A 20534-nucleotide genomic window follows, 5' to 3' on the forward strand; every position below is an offset into this window, starting at 1 on the left:
GGAATATTTAACGACATAACGATGCTAACATTTATTATAAAATGTTTATTAAATGTAAAAAAAAACTAAACTACACATGCACCATCTCATAACCAAGTGAATAATATTTTATTGAAATATTAGGACAACATTATACAAAACTTAATAGAAAATGTTTAATAAACTGAAAGAAAACTACACTAAACATTGCATCATCTCATAACCAAGTGAATAATATTTTATTGAAATATTTGGACAAGATTATACTAAATTTAACAGAAAATGTTTATTAAATTGAAAGAAAACTACACTAAACATGCACTCTCATAACCAAGTGAATAATATTTTATTGAAATATTTGGACAAGATTGTACTAAATTTAACAGAAAATGTTCATTAAATTGAAATAAAACTACACTAAACATGCACCATCTCATAACCAAGTGAATAACATTTTATTGAAATATTAGGACAAAATTATAGAAAATATAATAGAAAATGTTTATTAAATTGAAAGAAAACTATACCAAACATCGCAACATCTCATAACCAGGTGACCAGCTAAATAAAATGGATGGATGGATGGATGGATGGAATATTAGGGACAACATTATACTAAAATTGAATAGAACATGTCTGTGGAATTGAAAGAAAACATCGCAGCAGGTTACCAGCTAAGTATTATTTTATTGGAATATTAGCACACAATTATACTGAAATTGAATTAAAAAAAACACATTTTGCTCAATATAATTTGTAAATGTATTACTTAGTAATAATTGATTAAAAAATGTTTTACATGTTACATGTTAGCTAAAAAAAGTTGTGTATGAATAATATGTATTAATATAATATTGTATTATTAGTGATATTTACATAAGAGATTTAGACATAATTTTTGTGCAAACATATGAAATGTCTCTAAAAATAAGTAGTGTGTGTGTGTGTGTTTTAAAGTATAGTATATATTGTTGGATAATATATTTAATGTATCATATTTTGTTGTTACATTAAGTAATACAATATGTTGTTTGTATTAACAATACTTTATCTCAAATATTTTTTTAAAGTTATTGTTCCACATCTACAAAACCCAAAACCAGTGAAGTTGGCACGTGGTGTATTTCGTTAATAAAAACAGAATACAATGATATGCAAGTACTTTTCAACTTATATTCAATTGAATAGACTGCAAAGACAAGATATTTAATGTTCAAACTGAGAAACGTATTTTTTTTTTTGCAAATAATCATTAACTTAGAATTTAATGGCAGCAACACTTTGCAAAAAAGTTGGCACAGGGGCATTTTTACCACTGTGTTACAAGGCCTTTCCTTTTAACAACACTCAGTAATTGTTTGGGAACTGAGGAGACCAATTTTTTAAGCTTTTCAGGTGTAACTCTTTCCCATTCTTGCTTAAGTTGTTGTTCAACATTCCGGAGTCTCCATTGTGGTATTTTAGGCTTCATATTGCGCCAACACATTTTCAATGGGAGACAGGTCTGGACTACAGGCAGGCCAGTCTAGTACCCGCACTATTTTACTACAAAGCCACGCTGTTGTAACACGTGGCTTGTCATTGTCTTGCTGAAATAAGCAGGGGCGTCTATGATAACGTTGCTTGGATGACAACATATGTTGGTCCAAAACCTGTATGTACCTTTCAGCATTAATGGCGCCTTCACAGATGTGTAAGTTACCCATGCCTTTGGCACTAACACACCCCCATGCACCCCCATACCATCACAGATGCTGGCTTTTGAACTTTGCGCCTATAACAATTTGGATGGTTCTTTTCCTCTTTGGTCCGGAAAACACCACGTCCACAGTTTCCAAAAACAATTAGAAATGTGGACTCGTCAGACCACAGAACACTTTTCCACTTTGCATCAGTCCATCTAAGATGAGCTCGGGCTCAGCGAAGCCGGCGGCGTTTCTGGGTATTGTTAATAAATGGCTTTGACTTTGCATGGGAGAGTTTTAACTTGCCCTTACAGATGTAGCGACAAACTGTAGTTACTGACAGTGGTTTCCTGAGCCCATGTGGTGATATCCTTTACACACTGATGTCAGTTTTTGATGCAGTACCGCCTAAGGGATCGAATGTTCGTAATACCATTGCTTACGTGCAGTGATTTCTCCAGATTGTCTGAACCTTTTGATATTATGAACCGTAGATGGTGAAATCCCTAAATTCCTTGCAATAGCTTGTTGAGAAATGTTCTTAAACTGTTCGACAATTTGCTCACGTATTTGTTCACAAAGTGGTGACCCTCCCCCATCCTTGTTTGTGAATGACTGAGCATTTCATGTAAGCTGCTTTTATACCCAATCATGGCACCCACCTGTTCCCAATTAGCCTGTTCACCTGTGGGATGTTCCAAATAAGTGTTTGATGAGCATTCCTCAACTTTCTCAGTCCCTTTTGCCACTTGTGCCAGCTTTTTTGCAACATGTTGCAGGCATCAAATTCCATATGTGCTAATATTTGCAGAAAATAAAGTTTCCCTGTTCAAACGTTAAGTATCTTGTCTTTGCAGTCTATTCAATGAATATAAGTTGAAAAGTATTTGCAAATCATTGTATTTTGTTTTTATTTACGATTTACACAACGTGCTAACTTCACTGGTTTTGGGGTTTGTATAAGCCTCCATTATACCGTATTTTTCGGACTATAAGTCGCTCTGGAGTATAAGTCGCACCGGCCGAAAATGCATAATAAAGAAGGAAAAATACATATATAAGTCGCACTGGAGTATAAGTCGCATTCTTTGGGGAAATTTATTTGATAAAACCCAACACCAAGAATAGACATTTGAAAGGCAATTTAAAATAAATAAAGAATAGTGAACAACAGGCTGAATAAGTGTACGTTATATGAGGCATAAATAACCAACTGAGAACGTGCCTGGTATGTTAACGTAACATATTATGGTAAGAGTCATTCAAATAACTATAACATATAGAACATGCTATACGTTTACCAAACAATCTGTCAGTCCTAATCGCTAAATCCCATGAAATCTTATACGTCTAGTCTCTTACGTGAATGAGCTAAATAATATTATTTGATATTTTACGGTAATGTGTTAATAATTTCACACATAAGTCGCTCCTGAGTATAAGTCGCACCCCCGGCCAAACTATGAAAAAAACTGTGACTTATAGTCCGAAAAATACGGTAGTTATACAAATGCAATGTAATATTACTAATAACAATACAATGAGAGCTTTAAACGTGTTAACATTCTCAATGGGTTTAAAATTAGATTGGCGGATAAAGTACAATACATTGTAACATAACGTGTAGTTGGTGTTATTTTAAAATATTTAATCATTATCCAATATAATTCAAAATAAATGTGTTCAACTGCCAACAAAGGTGCAGGACATGCAATGTATTGTTGTAAATATTATGAAAGCAATCTCCATGCTAAAGGTGCATAAAATACACAATAATGTATTGTACCGCACGACTTGGCTCATTGCACAATCATTGCACTGGTACGGATTTGAACCATGTCATTTGTGCAAGGTAGCTGCAGGGTCAAAAACTTTAGCCTCTGCTGGCTGACACACTTTTAGTGCTTACAAAACACTGTGAACTTTCCCACCAGGCGCCCCTTGTCTTTGTGACTCAACACACACACACACACACACACACACACACACACACACACACACACACACACACACACACACACACACACACACACACACACACTAAATGAAAGAGGGATGAGTCACTACCGGTGTGTGTGTGTCTGTGTAACCCCCGTGTGCCAGCATCCAACAGCTGAAGGATATAAATATGAGCAGACATGTCGGCTGTATCGTGAAGGACTACAAAGATGTCCGCCGCCACTGCAGTCAAAGTCACACACTACAAGAAAGAGATAAAAAAAAAAGATGGTTAATATCTATCCAAGTGCGTTTAATTCTAATAAATGTCTGATCCTTGGTTACTTCCCTGAAGAAGCAGCAGACGTATTGATCTTGTGGATTCTCAAAAAGGCTCCAGAAGCGCTAACTGAAATCAATGCTAACGTCTTTTAGCGCACGCTGCCATGTTGTTCTAAAATGAGGTTCATTATTATTTTTTATGGAATTACACGCTGTAACCGCTTCTTCTGAGCCTCTTTTCTTTGTCCTTCTTCCCATTTTGAGCACGAGTGGCCGACTGCACTCCATCGAAGTGGAGGACAGAAAAGCAATAGGATGTTAGTATGGAACGTTAGCAGAGCATGGAACAGCGCTAATGCTGCATTCAAGACCGCGGGACAATTTAGAACAGGGCTGTCCAAACTTTTTCCAATAAAACATTGAAGGATGCTTATGTCAGTCAATATACGCTAAAATATCTGAACACATCATCCATAGCTTAGCTTTATGTTAACGGTTACGCGGCATATTCGTCGTCATTTTGCACTAAATTCTAGATTTTACGAACATTTTCAACTGTTAAAATGGCTCAATGAAATAAAAATACCAATACTACAGTATTACTGGCCACTAGAGGAGGCCAAAACAATCAGACCGCGCTATTCAGTGTAATGATAGCATGCTTTGCAGCCGAATGCCTTAGGCCAGGGGTCCCCAAACTACGGCCCGTGGGCCGGATCCGGCCCGCCAGCGTCCAAAATCCGACACGCAGGAAGTACCAAGTTTAAAAAAAAAAAAAAAAACTTTATTTTTTTATCTTATTTAAAATAAATCTATTCTTTCTAATCCATTTTCTACCGCTTGTTACTCTCAGTGCATTTTTCCCATCGATAATGTGACATCATCGCGCTCGCAATATATATATATATATATATATATATATATATATATATGTATTGTATATACATATATATATGTATATATACACGTATATATATATATGCATATGTATGTATATATATATGTATATATACACGTGTATATATGTTTATGTATATATATGTGTATATATATATACATATATATATGTATATATACACATGTATATATGTTTATGTATATATATATATATATATATATATATATATATATATATATATATAGTATCTACGTATATATATATGTTTATGTATATATATATATATATATATATATAGTATCTACGTATATATATATATGTATATATACACGTATATATATATATATATTGTATATACATATATATATGTATATATACACGTATATATATATATATATGTATATATATACAGTATATATATATATATATTTTTTTTTTAACCCAATGCTGCCCTCGAGTCAAAAAGTCTGGGGACCCCTGCCTTAGGCTCATCTAACTTGGCGCTTGACTGCTCACTATTAGCATGCTAGCGTTAATTTGCACATTTTTTTGGGCCAATTTTGCAGCTTAACACCGCATAGTCATACAACTTGGTACTTGATACATGCTAACTGTGAGCATGCTAACATTTAAAGCTAAATTTACTACTTACCTAAACACCTTTCACCCATTATAGGTTTGGAACTGCCTTTAATTTTAACTTATTATTGATTTTAAGACCCTTTGAGACATTTGTGATTAAGGGCTATATAAGTACATTTTGATTGATTGATTGAAGATATTTTTTTCATCTGATCTTTTTTTTTTTTTTTTTTTAAAAAGCATTTTATCTTTGTCTTAAATGATAGGTTTTAATCTGTTTAATGCCTTTGCTTTTCTATATTTGTGCTTCTTTGTGGTGTGCAGACCTTTTTTTTTTGGTTGTTTTTAAATGGCTTTATAATTAAAGTTGCGTACGCTTCATAGTCAAATGACTTGGCCCTTGATACATTCTGTTAGCATGCTAACGTTACCATTTCAGTTCAGCTTGCGCGTTTCAAAGCATTCACACGCAATTTCCCCCCAAATTGCATATTCTATTTTTTTGTCTAACGTTCTTATTTTGTCTTTAGAATGAAGCGCCGGCCAATAAAAACAAGCCACACTTGGTACTCACCATTTTTAGACCCCAACAAGCGTTATAATCTGACCTCAAACATTTAAAAAAAAAGTGTATTATTTGGTTGTGCTGTATTAAATAGCACCATTAAATAAACCATAAATACTAGCTTAGTTATTCTCAAACTCTGGTATGTGTACCACTAGTGCCATTTAGTGCGGGGGTCAGCAACCCGCAGCTCTCGAGCCGCATGCAGATCTTTAGTGCCGCCCTAGTGGCTTGCTGGAACATTTTTAGAAAAGGATTGAAAATGGAAAAAGATGGGGGAAAAATATTTTTTTTGGCTTTAGTATGTTTTTTGTTTGAGTACAAACATGACACAAACCTTCCTAATTGTTAGAAAGCCCACTGTTTAATATGTTTGTGTGTATGCTTCACTGATTAGAGTATTTGGTGAACATCGTTTTGTCCTACTAATTTTGGCGGTTCTTGAACTCACCATAGTGTGGACTGTGGTGACAGTTTGTTTACATGTAAAATCTTCCACTCCTGCTTTGTCTCATTTTGTCCACCAAACGTTTTATGCTGTGCGTGAATGCACAAAGGTGAACTTTGTTGATGTTATTGACTTGTTGGAGTGCTTAATCAGGCATATTTAATCAGCGCATGACTGCAAGCTAATCGATGCTAACATGCTATTTAGGCCAGCTGTAAGTACATATTGCATCATTATGCCTCATTTGTAGGTATATTTGAACTCATTTAATTTCCTTTTCTTATGTCCTCTGTGTATTTAATTTATATTTGCATGTCTCATGACACATTATCTGTATGTAATATTGGCTGCATTCCAGAAAGTTGTTTGTGTGCCATGTTGTTCCAGACCACAGCAAACATTACCTAGCTTGCCAAAGATTGTAATAAATCTACTAAAAGACAGCCTGCCGTTTCCTTTAACTTGGACACACACATCTATACCTTTGGCCAATAAAAGCCAGTAATTTCCAGGAGTTATCTCACCTTCTGAGTAGCCTCTGATTTATTAATGGTTTCTAATGTTGTAAAAATGTGTAGAATAAATATTACATTTCAACATTTCTGTCAACGAATATTTGCTTCAGCCTGCGACAAATAGTCATTTTGATAGTAGGCTATTATAGCTAATATAGACACTTACGTCATGTGTTGCCTTCATTATAAGACTTATATGGCTTTTAATTTTTTGCTTGTCTTGGCAGATTAGTTTTTTGTATTTTTGGTCCAATATGGCTCTTCCAACGTTTTGGGTTGCCGACCCCTGATCTAGTGCTACGCCCTAGAATCACTTGATTTATTATTGTATTCAAACACAGTGTTACTGTTTAGACTGTGTGTAATGTAACATTGGCCAAAAATATTAAATATACTTGTTAGATAAAAACTCTGCCTCGTTTTTAATGAATACTTAGGCCTACAACGCTACAACTGTATTGTAATCTTTTTTTCTGAGGTGGTACTTGGTGAAAAAAGTTTAAAAACCACTGTACCAGCTTATTGTAGTCGTTTGCCATGTTTTTTTTTATGTACTTAATTGTTAGTTTTGTTGGTTTTCAGAGGCAATTTCTACTTCCTTTGTAATGTTAGTTCCTTTAAGGTGAAAGCCTGAGACATTTTATTTTTGGCTCATCTTTTTTTATATTTTGCTCCTTTTCTTGGTCTGCGTCCAAAACAAGCAGCCGTAAAAGGATTTCGGGACGCTGGCCAAGACACTTTAAAGTGGCGGTGACACGCAAGGCTTTTAAGGCAGCACGAGGAGGAAGTGGAGGTCGGGGTGCAGGCAGATACTTTTCATAGAAATATTTATTGCAGAGGAGGTATCTTTTATGTACATGCTATCACAATATAACACAATAGAAATCTACCAAATATATGGATGCTATAAGCTTTGTCATAGAGCAATACAGTGGCTTAAAGAGACACAATCACTCACTATACAACTTGTAACAGTCCATTACATCTTTTTTTTCTTCTTTATCTTTTTTTTTCTCGTTTGTTCTATCGAGGGCAGTGAAACATCGGTCCGACTAATTTCTGGAATTCATGCAGAAGCCACAAGATTTACGACGTTACAGCATTGAATAGTAGTAGTAGTAGTAGTAGTAGTAATAGTAGTAATAGGAGGGGTAGTAGCAAAGGTTTGATTGACAGCACGGTTCTGAGGTCTGATTGGTGGGCGAGGAGTGTCAGTGATTGGTGGACAGAGGACGACGCAAACATTGTGGTACACGTCCATGGTGTAAAAATAGAAAACATTGCAGTATTATTATGGTCTGTCATGCTCAACTAGGAATGTCATGAGCCAAAGAGATGTTTGTTTTTCTAGGTGCCAAAATTAAATAAATAAAAAGCCAATAAAATATGAACGAATGGATTCAAATGTGAAAACCTATTAAAACTGGCAAATTGTGAGCTCCTTAATAATGATAAAATCTTTAATAATTATACTTTTTTGTACATTCATTAAGGGTGCTGAAATACATCGATTCACATCAATTCTTATTTATTTGGAATTTAAAACGATTCAGTATTTTAAAAAAAATCAAAAAAAAAAAAATAAAAAAAATCACATTTTTTTTTTAAATCCTTGCTATTGTAACCTGTAACCTGTTTTGGAAGGTTGTATTATAATTTGTATTTTATCCAAATACCCATTTTTATTTATTTTGATTGTAAATGGATTTTTACTTTTCAAAAATCAGTTACTATATATAAATTGAAAAAAAAAAAAATAAAAAAGAAAAAAAAAAAAGTATATATATATATCAAATATACAATTTTTTTTAAAGAATCTACTTTTAAAAAGACATATCTTGCTGTTGTAACCTGTAACGAAAGGTTTTAATATCATTTTTATACCAAATAACATATTGCCAAAATTGATTCTGAATCGAATAGTCACACCAGGAATCGGAATTGAACATTCACATTCTTATTTGTTGAAAAAAACTAACAAAAAAAACGATAAAGAATAAAAACATTTTTGTAAGTATATATTTTCAAAAATATTGTAACCTGTTTTAAATGGTTTTATTATACATTTTATACCAAATATGTTGCGAGAATTGATTTGAATCAAGATCGATTCTGATTCGAATCGTCCACCCCGAGAATCAAAATTAAATTAATTAAATTAAAGTTGTTATAGTATTCTCATCTTTAATATTTGTAATAATAAATCCAAAATAATGATACATTATTCACATGGTACTATATCTTTGTCTAACACACTTCTCAAATAGCATGTCGATTAAACAATAACATGGTCAAAAATGTTAATTAAAAGTGTAAAATAATTTGTTAAATTGTCCATGGGTTATATTGTGAAATAAGATTTATATTTATTTAATCAAAAATGCATTTATTAAATAACTGAATTACATTTTTCATGACCTAATAATATTTTAAAATATATTTAATTGCATATTATTTCCTGATGAAATGTCATATTTTAATGGCTTTATATTCATTTTATTTTGCAACCAAAAACGCCTGTAATTTTTGGCACCGGAATGTTTGTTTTTGGGAACATTTCTTGCCATGCATTCTTTTTCTTTTTTTAATAAAACACTCTGAATTCCAACCAGTTCATGTTGGAATGACAGATTTAATCCAAGCAAATAAATACATTTAAATGAAGATAAAAATTAAAAATGTCTGATTTAAAACCATTATTCCCAGCAAGGACAACAAAGGCTACTTGTTTATAAAACATACAGCTAATTAGTCATCGTCAGGGCAGTAAAATTCAACGTGGCAGTGCTTCCTAAGACTCAAATTTAAAAATCATAAACCCTTTAATACTAATGCCGGATACTTTCTGGACTCTCATGAGTTGAAAACTAAAAGTCAATTTGATTAGCTCGAACGCTGAGTATAGCGACATCGATTACGACCAAGTGGACAATCACAAATAATCAGTGACGACATTCAGTGACGACGTTCGCACACAAGACATTGTCAACGGTAGCTGTTGTCGGGTTATTGTTCAACTTTGACTACACGGACTGAGCGTGTAACGAGCAGTAACGACATTTCGATACAAAACGTGGCACAAAGCAAAACCTTCGGAAGGTTTTAGTTCTATCAGTCACCGCTAAGTCGAAACCTGCTACTGCTAGCAATGCTACATTTTCAACAAATAAACACACAAAAGAAAGAAAAAACGGGGGGAAGATTCTCATTAAATTCCTCCGAAGTTAACTTTTGTTATCGCACTGGAATAGAGATTTGTGATTTGAAAGCTGTGTTTTTCTTTTAGCTGATTTAGTAGGGTTGCGAGGCTAATGCTAACACAAGCTAACTGTGAAGTAGTCAGATTACAAGACTGGACTTGGGAACTGTACTTTTTACAGTTGATCCTCACTTTTCAAGGGGTTTACACCAATAAAAAAGCTTGTTTTTGATACTCTAGACCAGGGTTTCCCAAAATAAAAATTAAATTCAATGTAGGTCAATTTATATATGCTAGCTAATAAACTATCTGAACAAAACATCCACATCTTTGCGTTATTGGTAAATATTGAATTTCTTCTTATTATTTTGCCAACTAAAACCTTTTTAAGGGCTTTAAAACTCAAAAACTTACCATATCTTGCAAGAGTCAAGGACCATATCCAGAAAGACGCACAGATCGTCGGCCATTTTGGTTTTCAGGTCCCATTTTGGGGGAGTTTGGGAATTAGTGAATAGCCTGGAATCTACTGTTTGTAAAACACAAAGTAACACAACAACTGTTGACAATAAAGGGTTGTGTAATGTTTAGCATAGTTACGGGCTTCCGCGCACGCTGCTTTTATATTATTCACTTTTGTAGACGTAAGACGAGACTATGCTTACTTACTTATACTCAGGCACATACAGTACGTCTTCCGTCGCAGACTCGGAGGACTACAATTAAATCGATCTCGAAAAAGGAGCAGAGGAAGGTGTGAAGATGAAGAGAAGCGCGTCGTCTGCTAATGGAGTTGGCTAAAGTGCTTCAGACTGATTTCCTCACTGAGAAGTTTGTCCTTCTCGGTTGCCGTATTCTTTGGCTTTTGCTTCAGCGTCCTTCTCTTCCTTTCCCATAATGTGACTGCTAATTGAGTGACAAGGCTGAATCAAAAGTTGCATAATTAGTCTAAGATTTGTCCCAGGTTGTCCCTGTAGTCAACTGGAATGCTCATCATCGTCATCGTCATAGCGGCCATCTTGTTTTTTTGTGTGTGTAAAATCCGTCAAAATGACCCGAACCAAAAAGCTCATAAAGGAAGGCAACTTTGTGGAACTGAATTTCATCCGAGTCACCGACTGCTAGGAAAATGTAAGATTGAAGTGTTTTCCAAAAAAAGACACAGACAGCGAGAGCGTCAGCAGAGTGTCACGCTTTCTTGTCCTCAAAGTCCCAGGGACAAACATCGGCCGTTTTTGGGACTGGGCCAGCATTGAGAGCGCTCCTCCTCCCTGTAGAAGATTTGTCTTTTTTATCTGACGTGTCCTCGAAGTCCCACGGACAGACTTCAGCCTTCTTGGCTTTGACTGCTCCGACGTTGGCACTCTTCCGCTTCTCCACGGCCGCCACCTCCTGATGGCTGTCCATATCCCAGGGACAAACCTCGGCTAATCTCTGCTGGCTCTCGGATGGTTTACTCTTGTCCTTCGCTTTTGTTCTACTTTTCTCGTCCTTGTTGTCTTTTGACATATCCTTCTCTCTCTCAAGTGTTCTCCTTTTTGAAGGGGACTCCTTGGGTTTGGAGCTCCGATGAGGGCTCTCGGTGTTGGGGGATGCAGGGTTGTCCCGGGGACAGACTTCAGCTTTGGAAGAAATGTTCCTGGCTTCCGGAGACGAGGCGCCTTTTCTTTGCTTGGCTGCCGGACAAGTCTCTGTGGTCTCGCCATAGTCCCACGGGCAGACGTCTTCTCTGTTGGTCTTCGCAGCTTGCGTTGACGTTTCCACCTGGTTTGTGTCCTCCCAGGGACACACCTCTTCTCGAGGTGTCCTCTGCCTGACGCCGGATGGAGACGAATCTGTGACTTTCTGCTTTTGGGACTTTCCTCCTTTGGTGCTCCCCCCGTGCACGGTGGTGGTCTCCTTGGGCGCAATGGACACATGCTTTTGGATCTTGTTTTCCGAAGGTGTCGGGACGTCCTCCACCTCCCAGGGACACACCTCGGACAGATCGTACAGATCCTTTCCCTTGACTGGATCGGTTCTGCCTTTAGTGGCGTTCTCCGCTTCTGCAGCGCTCTTGGGCTTCTTATTGCCGTCCTCGGCACTTTGAGTCTTCCCTGTCAAGCCTAGCGTCTTCTCCTTGGCGGTGGCGATGACGCTGAGGGACTTCTGCAGCATTGACGCGCGAGGATGAAGGGGCTTCTTGTCGGCGGTGAGGTTGTGGGCGCTAGCCGACTTGCAGACCAGCGGCACCGACTCTGTGGACTCGCTCGGAGCGCCGAGGTTCTCGCTGGATTTCTTCTTGACCAGCTTCTTCCCCATCAAGGTGTCCAGGAGGGAGCCGTCAGCCACCATCACCTCCATCTTGTCTGTGGCAGAGCTGCTGGAGTCCTCGCTCTGATCGCGGACGTGGTCGTAGCTACTGTGAGACTTCTTCAGGGAGAACATCTTGTTCTTCAGCGTCTCCTCCTTGACAGGCTTCATCGTCTGATCAAACGGGTTCTTCTTTAGCACGCAGATGCTGTTCCGGTTTCCGGTGTGTTCCCCGACGTCCTTTTCCTCCCGGCTGCATTGGCGGTGCACAGATTCCGGAATCTCTGTGATGCGCCGCATGAGCGAACGACCGAGACCTTTCTTGGAGCTGCGCTTCTTCTGGAGATGAGGGTTGTTGGCCAGCATCTTCTTCCTCTTGTAGATCTCCAGCTGGGAGTAGAGCTTCTTCAGCTCCTCCTACGGAAGAAAGCGGTCGTCAGTCTCTACTTCCTGTAGAAGAGCTGTACGACTAAAAAACAAAAAAGCAGACATTCTACTGCGCATGCGCAACCGAGGTGACACGTGACTACAAACAGTCGTCCAACGATGCACTACAGAATATCGCATGCGTGCTAAAAAGAAAAAGCAAACACGACAACAGTTTTAGACAAAAGGAAACAGATTGTATTCAGTGTTAGGTCTGAAACAGCCTCCGAGCTTGCAGTATCTCACCAAAGTGAGGACAACTAAAGGGACAGTTCCAAAAAAGTAGTACTTAAGTGTAGTCAGTGTAGTGAAACCTCCATTTACGAACCCCTCAATATACAAACGTTTCGATAGACTCAACGAAAATATGCTTTGTTGTACAAACCTCGTCCCAATATACAAACAATTCATCCACCCATTGTGTGCCTGCAGCGCAGCCATTTTGTGTCAGGCAGCACATCCATTGCAGGCGGGCTTATCCACCTCCCTGCTCATTCAGTGGTGTTGTTGGCTACTGTGCTAATTGCTACTTTTAGGTGAGTTTTTTTTGCCTATTTACAGCATTTTTTTTAGTTTTGCAAGATCAATACGAGTTCATAAAAAGCAAGGGAGAAGCGCTGTGCGGTTTGAAACATTCAGGAAGTTTCCACAATGTTGGTGACACAGCCTCATCTTTCCTCCCGCTCCTGCCCGCCGCATGCAAAGAAGATTAATCAACAAGGTATAGTTGATGTTTTGTTTTCTTATTCAGAATAATTTGGGCAACCTGGTTTTTAAAGTTAAAGAGTTTTGTCATTTCAATCTGTGAGTGCACCACAGGGCTAGTGACAGTGCGTGCGTGCGTGTCAGCAGTGCGGCTACAAATTAGTACTGCTGTTTTTTTCTGGCTTTGTATTTAGTAGAAAGTTGATCCGTCACACTCTTCTTGTGTACACACTTTTACAAAAACTTGGACTTTTGTCAAGGTTGAAACCCATTATTCATCTTTTGTTATGGAAAAATGTGAATAAATATACACACTTTTTTATTTACGAACCCTGTTCAATGACTAATTAAGTTCTTAAATCGAGGTTCCACTGTATAGATTTTTTATCCACTGACAGCGCAAGATAATTGTGTCAGGCGTCATAGTCTGGAGGTGCACGAGTGCTGCTGGCACTGGGGGAGCTGCGGTACATTGAGGTGAAACATGAATTCCAACATGTGTTGTGACATTGTGAATCAGAGGATATCGCCCTTTTTTTCTCTTGAGTTTAATGAGGAATAGCTGCAAGCAGGTTTTGGGATGGTACCAATATATCAATACAGTATCAATGGTAACAATTTTCGGCACATTTGTGTGTGTTTATGTGGTAATAAATATTAATTTAGTTAACAATAAAATAAACTACATTTATTTAACATTTAACAATTAACTGAAAATTATAATTGGATGTTGTTTTCTTACACTTCCGAGTCTCATTTGAAAGTATGCATTCATTTCAGTTTTGACCTGTGTGTGTTGTCGTAGTCAGGAAGTTGTCTGTGCCAGCCTTGTGTTTTGTTGAGTCCTACAAAGTGTTAATACTGTAAGTGTTGCACTTATTACACACCAACTGTTGGACTGCAACATTTATCTTGGTCATAGTTTTGATGACCAAATTTGGATGGGTTGAAATTACCATGTAAAATCGCTTATGCTAATCAATAGCATGTATGTACATACTTGCCAACCCTCCCGAATTTTCCGGGAAACTCCCAAATTTCAGTGCCTCTCCCGAAAATCTCCCGTGACAACCATTCTCCCGAATTACTCCCGATTTCCAGCCAGACAACAATATTGGGGGCGTGCCTAAAAAGCACTGCCTTTAGCATCCTCTCTCACCTGAAAAGGAGACTATTATATATGTCTCCGTTATCCATAGGTTTATCTATAACCCATAAAGCTATTTCTCAACGCGTGTTTATTCCAGCCGGCACGTTAATACACTGACACACAACATCCGGATTCCCATCATGCATTGCTTCAAAACTACGGCAAGTAGTAATGTCCAAAAACATAACAGAGACGAAGCAGAAGAACGAAGAAGAGACAGTCATGGCCCGAGACAAAGATGGCTATGCTGATAGCTGCAAGCAACATCCCGTTCTCATTCGCGGATGTTTTCAACAAATCCGTGAAGGATACGTTCCCGGATTCAGAGATCGCTCGCCAGTACTCAAATGGCAGAACAAAGGCTACTCAAATAGTGAAAGGTAAGTGTTATTTTTTTTTTTTAAGTAAGCTGCAAGTACAGTACAGTTAGTAGAACAACTGTGTTTGCATTACTGTGAACTGTACTATATTATTATATATATATATATATATATATATATATATATATATATATATATATATATATATATAAGAAATACCGGTACTTGAATTTCAGTGTGTTGGTGCAGGTGAGACAGAGCGAGCGGCTTCTGTTGAAACGACGGATGATAACGTTGGTTTAAGCCTGGTTTGTATGGCAGAAAATTACCAGTTTTTATAGATAAAAGTTTTTTTTACTCATGTTTTGGTGTGGTTACAAACAGTTTTGCTCAATAAAGTGATTGATGGAATTCCTGTCCGTAAAGTGTCTTGACAGACGATAATTGAACTGTGTTGACAAAGATTGTTTTATTCATTGGGGCCACTCTTGTTGTCACCTGTCGCTCACAGAGTTGCATTGCAAAATCATACAGAATAAACTGTAACGTGTTTATTTTGTTTAAAGTTCAGATGGGGTTTTTGATTTCCTGCGCGGCATTAATTTGCTGTGCGCAGAAGACGCGTGAGCACCTTAGAGGGAACGTTGGTCTCAAGGTTGGAAAGTATGTGTAAGTATGTAGCATGTATGGCATATCCAATGAACATCGAGCCAGCACTATCAAGCATGCTTGCTTGGTCGTTTGGAAAATAACATTACCTAAAGGCAGCCTGCAAAAAATACACCTGTTTGCCCGCCAAGTGCTTGAGCCAGTGCCAAGTCTGCAGACACAGGTGACTGATTGTTACAATAAGTAATATTGAAACAATAGGGCTAATATTGCTACAATAATGCTAATACTGCTATAATAAGGCTAATATTGCTAAAATAAGGCTTATATTGCTGCATTAAGGCTTATATTGCTACAATAAAGACACTATTGCTGCAATAATGCTAATATTGCTCAAATAAACAAACAAACAAACATAGGTATCGAAATGCGGTATCGTTTAACCTTATGTAAGTTGGCACCCGATAGTATTAATGGAATTCGGTCGAAACATATAAAAGTACCGAATTCCGTACTCACCCCTGATTACCGACAAAACTGTTGTGGTCTTTTTCTAAGGTAATTAGGCCTTACCTACACAACAATGAAGCATGGCTGTGTTAGAGTGAGCATGAGTGCTGGGGAACTACGGTTCATTGAAGTTCCAACATGTATTGTGTAACATTGTGGAGCAGAAAATGTGGTTTCGAGTGAATAGTCAAACTACACTTTTATACAAGCTACACACTGACTACTCCAAAGTGTATCTAATCCTGTAGTGTTGTCCCTTGAGAGGAGGCGAGAGGAATGTCCCTACTTTAGTGAGATACTGTATTTCCTGAATGATTGTTGAGAGTCTTTTGTCTGTGAGGCCGCTCACTATTACCATCACACCCCCCCCAAAAAACAATAAATTTGGTAGAGAGACTTCTTCAGCTCTAACAGACAAACAGAAACCTCAGCTCACGTTGGTACGTTTTTCCCAAAGACTGTCGCATGATCTTACGCCACAGCCATTAATAGAACTGAGAGGGCCCGTTTCGTCTGGCGTCTGCAATAAAAAACTGCCATGGCTCAGTACTGCTACAGGAGGAAGGCGAGGTTAAACAGTCAAGACCACTAAAAAAACGCCGCCACTCACCCGAATATCCTCGGGGTCCAGACTGTGTTCGCTCCAGGCTGAGGTGATACTGCTGTTGAGGTAGGACCCCGAACGACCCATGTCCAGCTCATCCTCGTAGGCCTCCGAGGCTATATCGTCTCGCATGTGGGCGCCGGCAAACAGGAACTAGTCGGACACAAGGTTTAAATATTAGCGTAAAAAAAGGGTGTTAAATAATGTCTTGTGTCACTGTACCTTGGGAATGAGAAGAAGGCCCAGCGTGACCGTTACAGTCAGGTGGGTGTGGGTGAAGAACAGCAGCAGCATCCAATCAGGGTGGAGCTCGGGGGCCAGCGTGAACCTGCACAGACCGGAAGAAGAAGAAAGCAACAGGAAGTAAAAAAACAAGAAGAGGAATGAAAGGATGTTTAATATTGTGGGTATAGTTATTGCACTGCATCATAACCATGGCCGTAACTACCATTGAGGACACCTAGGTAGGGGTGTAACGGTACATAAAAATTTCGGTTCGGTACATACCTCGGTTTAGAGGTCACGATTTCATTTTCGGTACAGTAAGAAAACAACAAAATATAAATGTTTTGGTTATTTATTTACCAAATTTGTAAACAATGGCTTTATCCTTTTAACAATGGGAACACTATAATAATTATGCCCACGTTAATCAACATTAAACTGCCTCAAGTTGTTGCTCAGATTAAATAAAATGACAAAACTTTTCTTCCACATATAAAAAGTGCAACTTTAAACAGGTTCAAGTCAACTCATCATGCTTAATTTATTACAGCATTTGGGAAGCCTATAGTTGATTTTTATTATGTAAATGTTATATTTTTATCAACATGTGATAGCAGGGACCCTGCCATTCAAAGCTTTTCTGTCCGTAACACACACACACACACACACACACACACACACACACACACACACACCGCAAAATGAGCTAACGTTACGCTAAAAGCTAATTAGCCTTCACCTCAAGCCAGGACTGCGAGTGAGCTGAGCTGCAGTTTAAAGTTTCTGGAACGTCAACGGGCTCATAGTGATGTTACTAGTAGTTGACTGGGAGGTGTTTATTATAATTTGGGAGAGTCCGCTGCCTGATGCTTACCTGCTAAACTCCTACCTGCTCTACGCTGAAGCATTGACTACATGCGCTCTGAATACGCACTGCTGATTGGCTGTTACCGCTTTGTGTGTAACCAATCAGATGGTTGTGTGGGTGGGACAATGCTGGGTGCTGAGACAGAGGCAGAAGAAGCAAAGCAGCTTGTTAAGACTTTAGCTTAGAAACTCGTTTGGTACACCCCCGTACCGAACCGAAACCCCCGTACCGAAACGATTCAATACAAATACACGTACCGTTACACCCCTACACCTAGGTCATGTATTTGGTATTTTTGTAAGTGACAAGAAGAAAATGATTTGACTGACTGCAAATGTACATCACCATGCGGTAGATCATCCTCTCGCAATATACGATCTTTGGTCATGCACAGCTAAACCTGCTACAATGACAACAACGTAAAAGAATGAAGTCCACTTTTACATTATCAATCAATCAATCAAATTTTACTTATATAGACCTTAATCACAGATATCTCAAAGGGCTGCACAAGCCACAACGACTTTCTCAGCTCAGATCCCACATCAGGGCAAGGAAAAACTCAACCTAATGGGAACAACGTGAAACCCTGGAAGGGACCGCAGATGTGGGGGACCGGTGCAATGGACACGGTTAATAATGTGAGAGTCATTAAACATCATCTGATCTGAAATGTGCTGTCAACATAACATTAACATTAAATTGTACTGATGTAACTAATGTTGATTTCACCTGAGTGAAATTAATTTGAAACACTGTCGGCAGCACGGTGGAACAGGGGTTAGTGCATGTGCCTCATTATACGAAGGTCCTGAGTAGTCCTGGGTTCGATCCTGCGCTCGGAATCTTTCTGTGTGGAGTTTGCATGTTCTCCCCGTGACTGCGTGGGTTCCCTCTGGGTAATCCGGCTTCCTCCCACCTCCAAAAACATGCACCTGGGGATAGGTTGATTGGCAACACTAAATTGGCCCTAGTGTGTGAATGTGAGTGTGAATGTTGTCTGTCTATCTGTGCTGGCCCTGTGATGAGGTGGCGACTTGTCCAGGGTGTACACCGCGTTCCGCCTGAATGCAGCTGAGATAGGCTCCAGCACCCCCCACGACCCCAAAAGGGACAAGCGGTAGAAAATGGATGGATAGATGGACTGTCGGTATAATACTGTCATGTCAGTCAGGTGAGAAGACGCTGCCGAAGGTGAGCCACGTAAATAAGACCGCACACAAAACGGCGCATCTGGAATCATCTGTCAGAAAGCGGCTTGAAGATGATCTGTAAAACCTAATCTATGCAACATTTTGACCAAAGAACCACCATTACATGTTATGTAGACCACAAGGAAGTGTTTTCCATTTATAAAAAAAATAAAAAAAAATATGACCCCTTTAATGCGCCCTATAATCCGGTAAAAGATCGAAAATAGGCCATTTATTGGCAGTGCCCCTTATAATCCGGTGCGCCCTATGGTCCGGAAAATACCTCTGGAACAAAGAGGAAAATAACCATCCGGATTGTTCTAGGCGCAAAGTTCAAAAGCCAGCATCTGTGATGGTATGGGGGTGTATTAGTGCCCAAGACATGGGTAACTTACACATCTGTGAAGGCACCATTAATGCTGAAAGGTACATACAGGTTTTGGAGCAACATATGTTGCCATCCAAGCAACGTTATAATGGACGCCCCTGCTTATTTCAGCAAGACAATGCCAAGCCACGTGTTACAACCGCGTGGCTTCATAGTAAACGAGTGCGGGTACTAGACTGGCCTGTAGTCCAGACCTGTCTCCCATTGAAAATGTGTGGTGCATTATGAAGCCTAAAATACCACAACGGAGACCCCGGACTGTTGAACAACTTTTAAGCTGTACATCAAGCAAGAATGGGAAAGAATTCCACCTGAAAAGCTTCAAAAATTAGTCTCCTCAGTTCCCAGAGTGTTGTTAAAAGGAAAGGCCATGTAACACAGTGGTAAAAATACCCCTTTTCCAACTTTTTTGCAATGTGTTGCTGACATTAAATTCTAAGTTAATGATTATTTGCAAAAAAAAAAACTTTCTCAGTTCGAACATTAAATATCTTGTCTTTGGAGTTTATTCAATTGAATATAAGTTGAAAAGGATTTGCAAATCATTGTATTCTGTTTTTATTTACAAATTACACAACATGCCAACTTCACTGGTGATGGGTTTTGTAGAAGATACTTGACCAGTGTTTTTGTAGTAGAGTTTATAGTGTGAGTTCTTAAAAACAGCAGAACACAGCTGTCATATAGAGGATTTTCGACGTTTTTGCAGCAGTTGACTTACCATTGTGCATCTGTATTATTTATGTTCGCTATGGGGTGACGTAAATTCTAAGATTATTAGACACATCTTTACTATGAGCCATTGACTCTAAGTGACATTAACTGTGTGACATAAGATTTATACACACCACAGCTTAGATGGCGTTCCACTTGGCCGAGCTTTCCCCCCCACCCCAGTAAAGATGTCACATTTCCTCGCTTTCTACCCGCCGTGACCTTGACGTGGTCACCGCTACGGTCCAGTCATACATCAGAGGCTTTGGCAGTCGGCGGGAATGAGATAATTAGCGACGGCGACAACAGCGGCGAGGCGTGTTTGATTTAAAAATGAGCCGAGGGTCTTTTCAGCATGGATGGACCTCACCTGTGCCTGTTTGATGCTAATTTGACCACCACACAACTGTCAGCGAGCAGGCTCGTGGTGTTGTTGGCG

The 20534-nt window shown here is 38.6% G+C and overlaps 1 protein-coding gene across 2 annotated transcripts in view; it reads right to left on the minus strand.

The window, feature by feature from the left end:
• Positions 1-8469: 8469 nt before the first annotated feature.
• Positions 8470-20534, minus strand: part of gpr158a (G protein-coupled receptor 158a) — a 161712-nt gene continuing 149647 nt past the window's right edge. Inside the window, exons 9-12 of one of the 2 annotated variants that reach the window (XM_061965143.2) lie at positions 16930-17035; positions 16714-16860; positions 16540-16623; positions 8470-12800 (exon numbers count right to left, since the gene is read on the minus strand). In XM_061965143.2, the coding sequence (XP_061821127.1) occupies positions 11280-12800; positions 16540-16623; positions 16714-16860; positions 16930-17035 (1858 nt within the window). In that variant the 3' untranslated portion in view covers positions 8470-11279. The remainder of the gene's footprint in view (positions 12801-16539; positions 16624-16713; positions 16861-16929; positions 17036-20534) is intronic. The other variant, XM_061965144.2, reaches the window with a different exon arrangement.

The sequence above is a fragment of the Nerophis lumbriciformis genome, linkage group LG07 (genome assembly GCF_033978685.3).
Source record: "Nerophis lumbriciformis linkage group LG07, RoL_Nlum_v2.1, whole genome shotgun sequence".
In the NCBI taxonomy this organism is placed as follows: Eukaryota; Metazoa; Chordata; class Actinopteri; order Syngnathiformes; family Syngnathidae; genus Nerophis; species Nerophis lumbriciformis.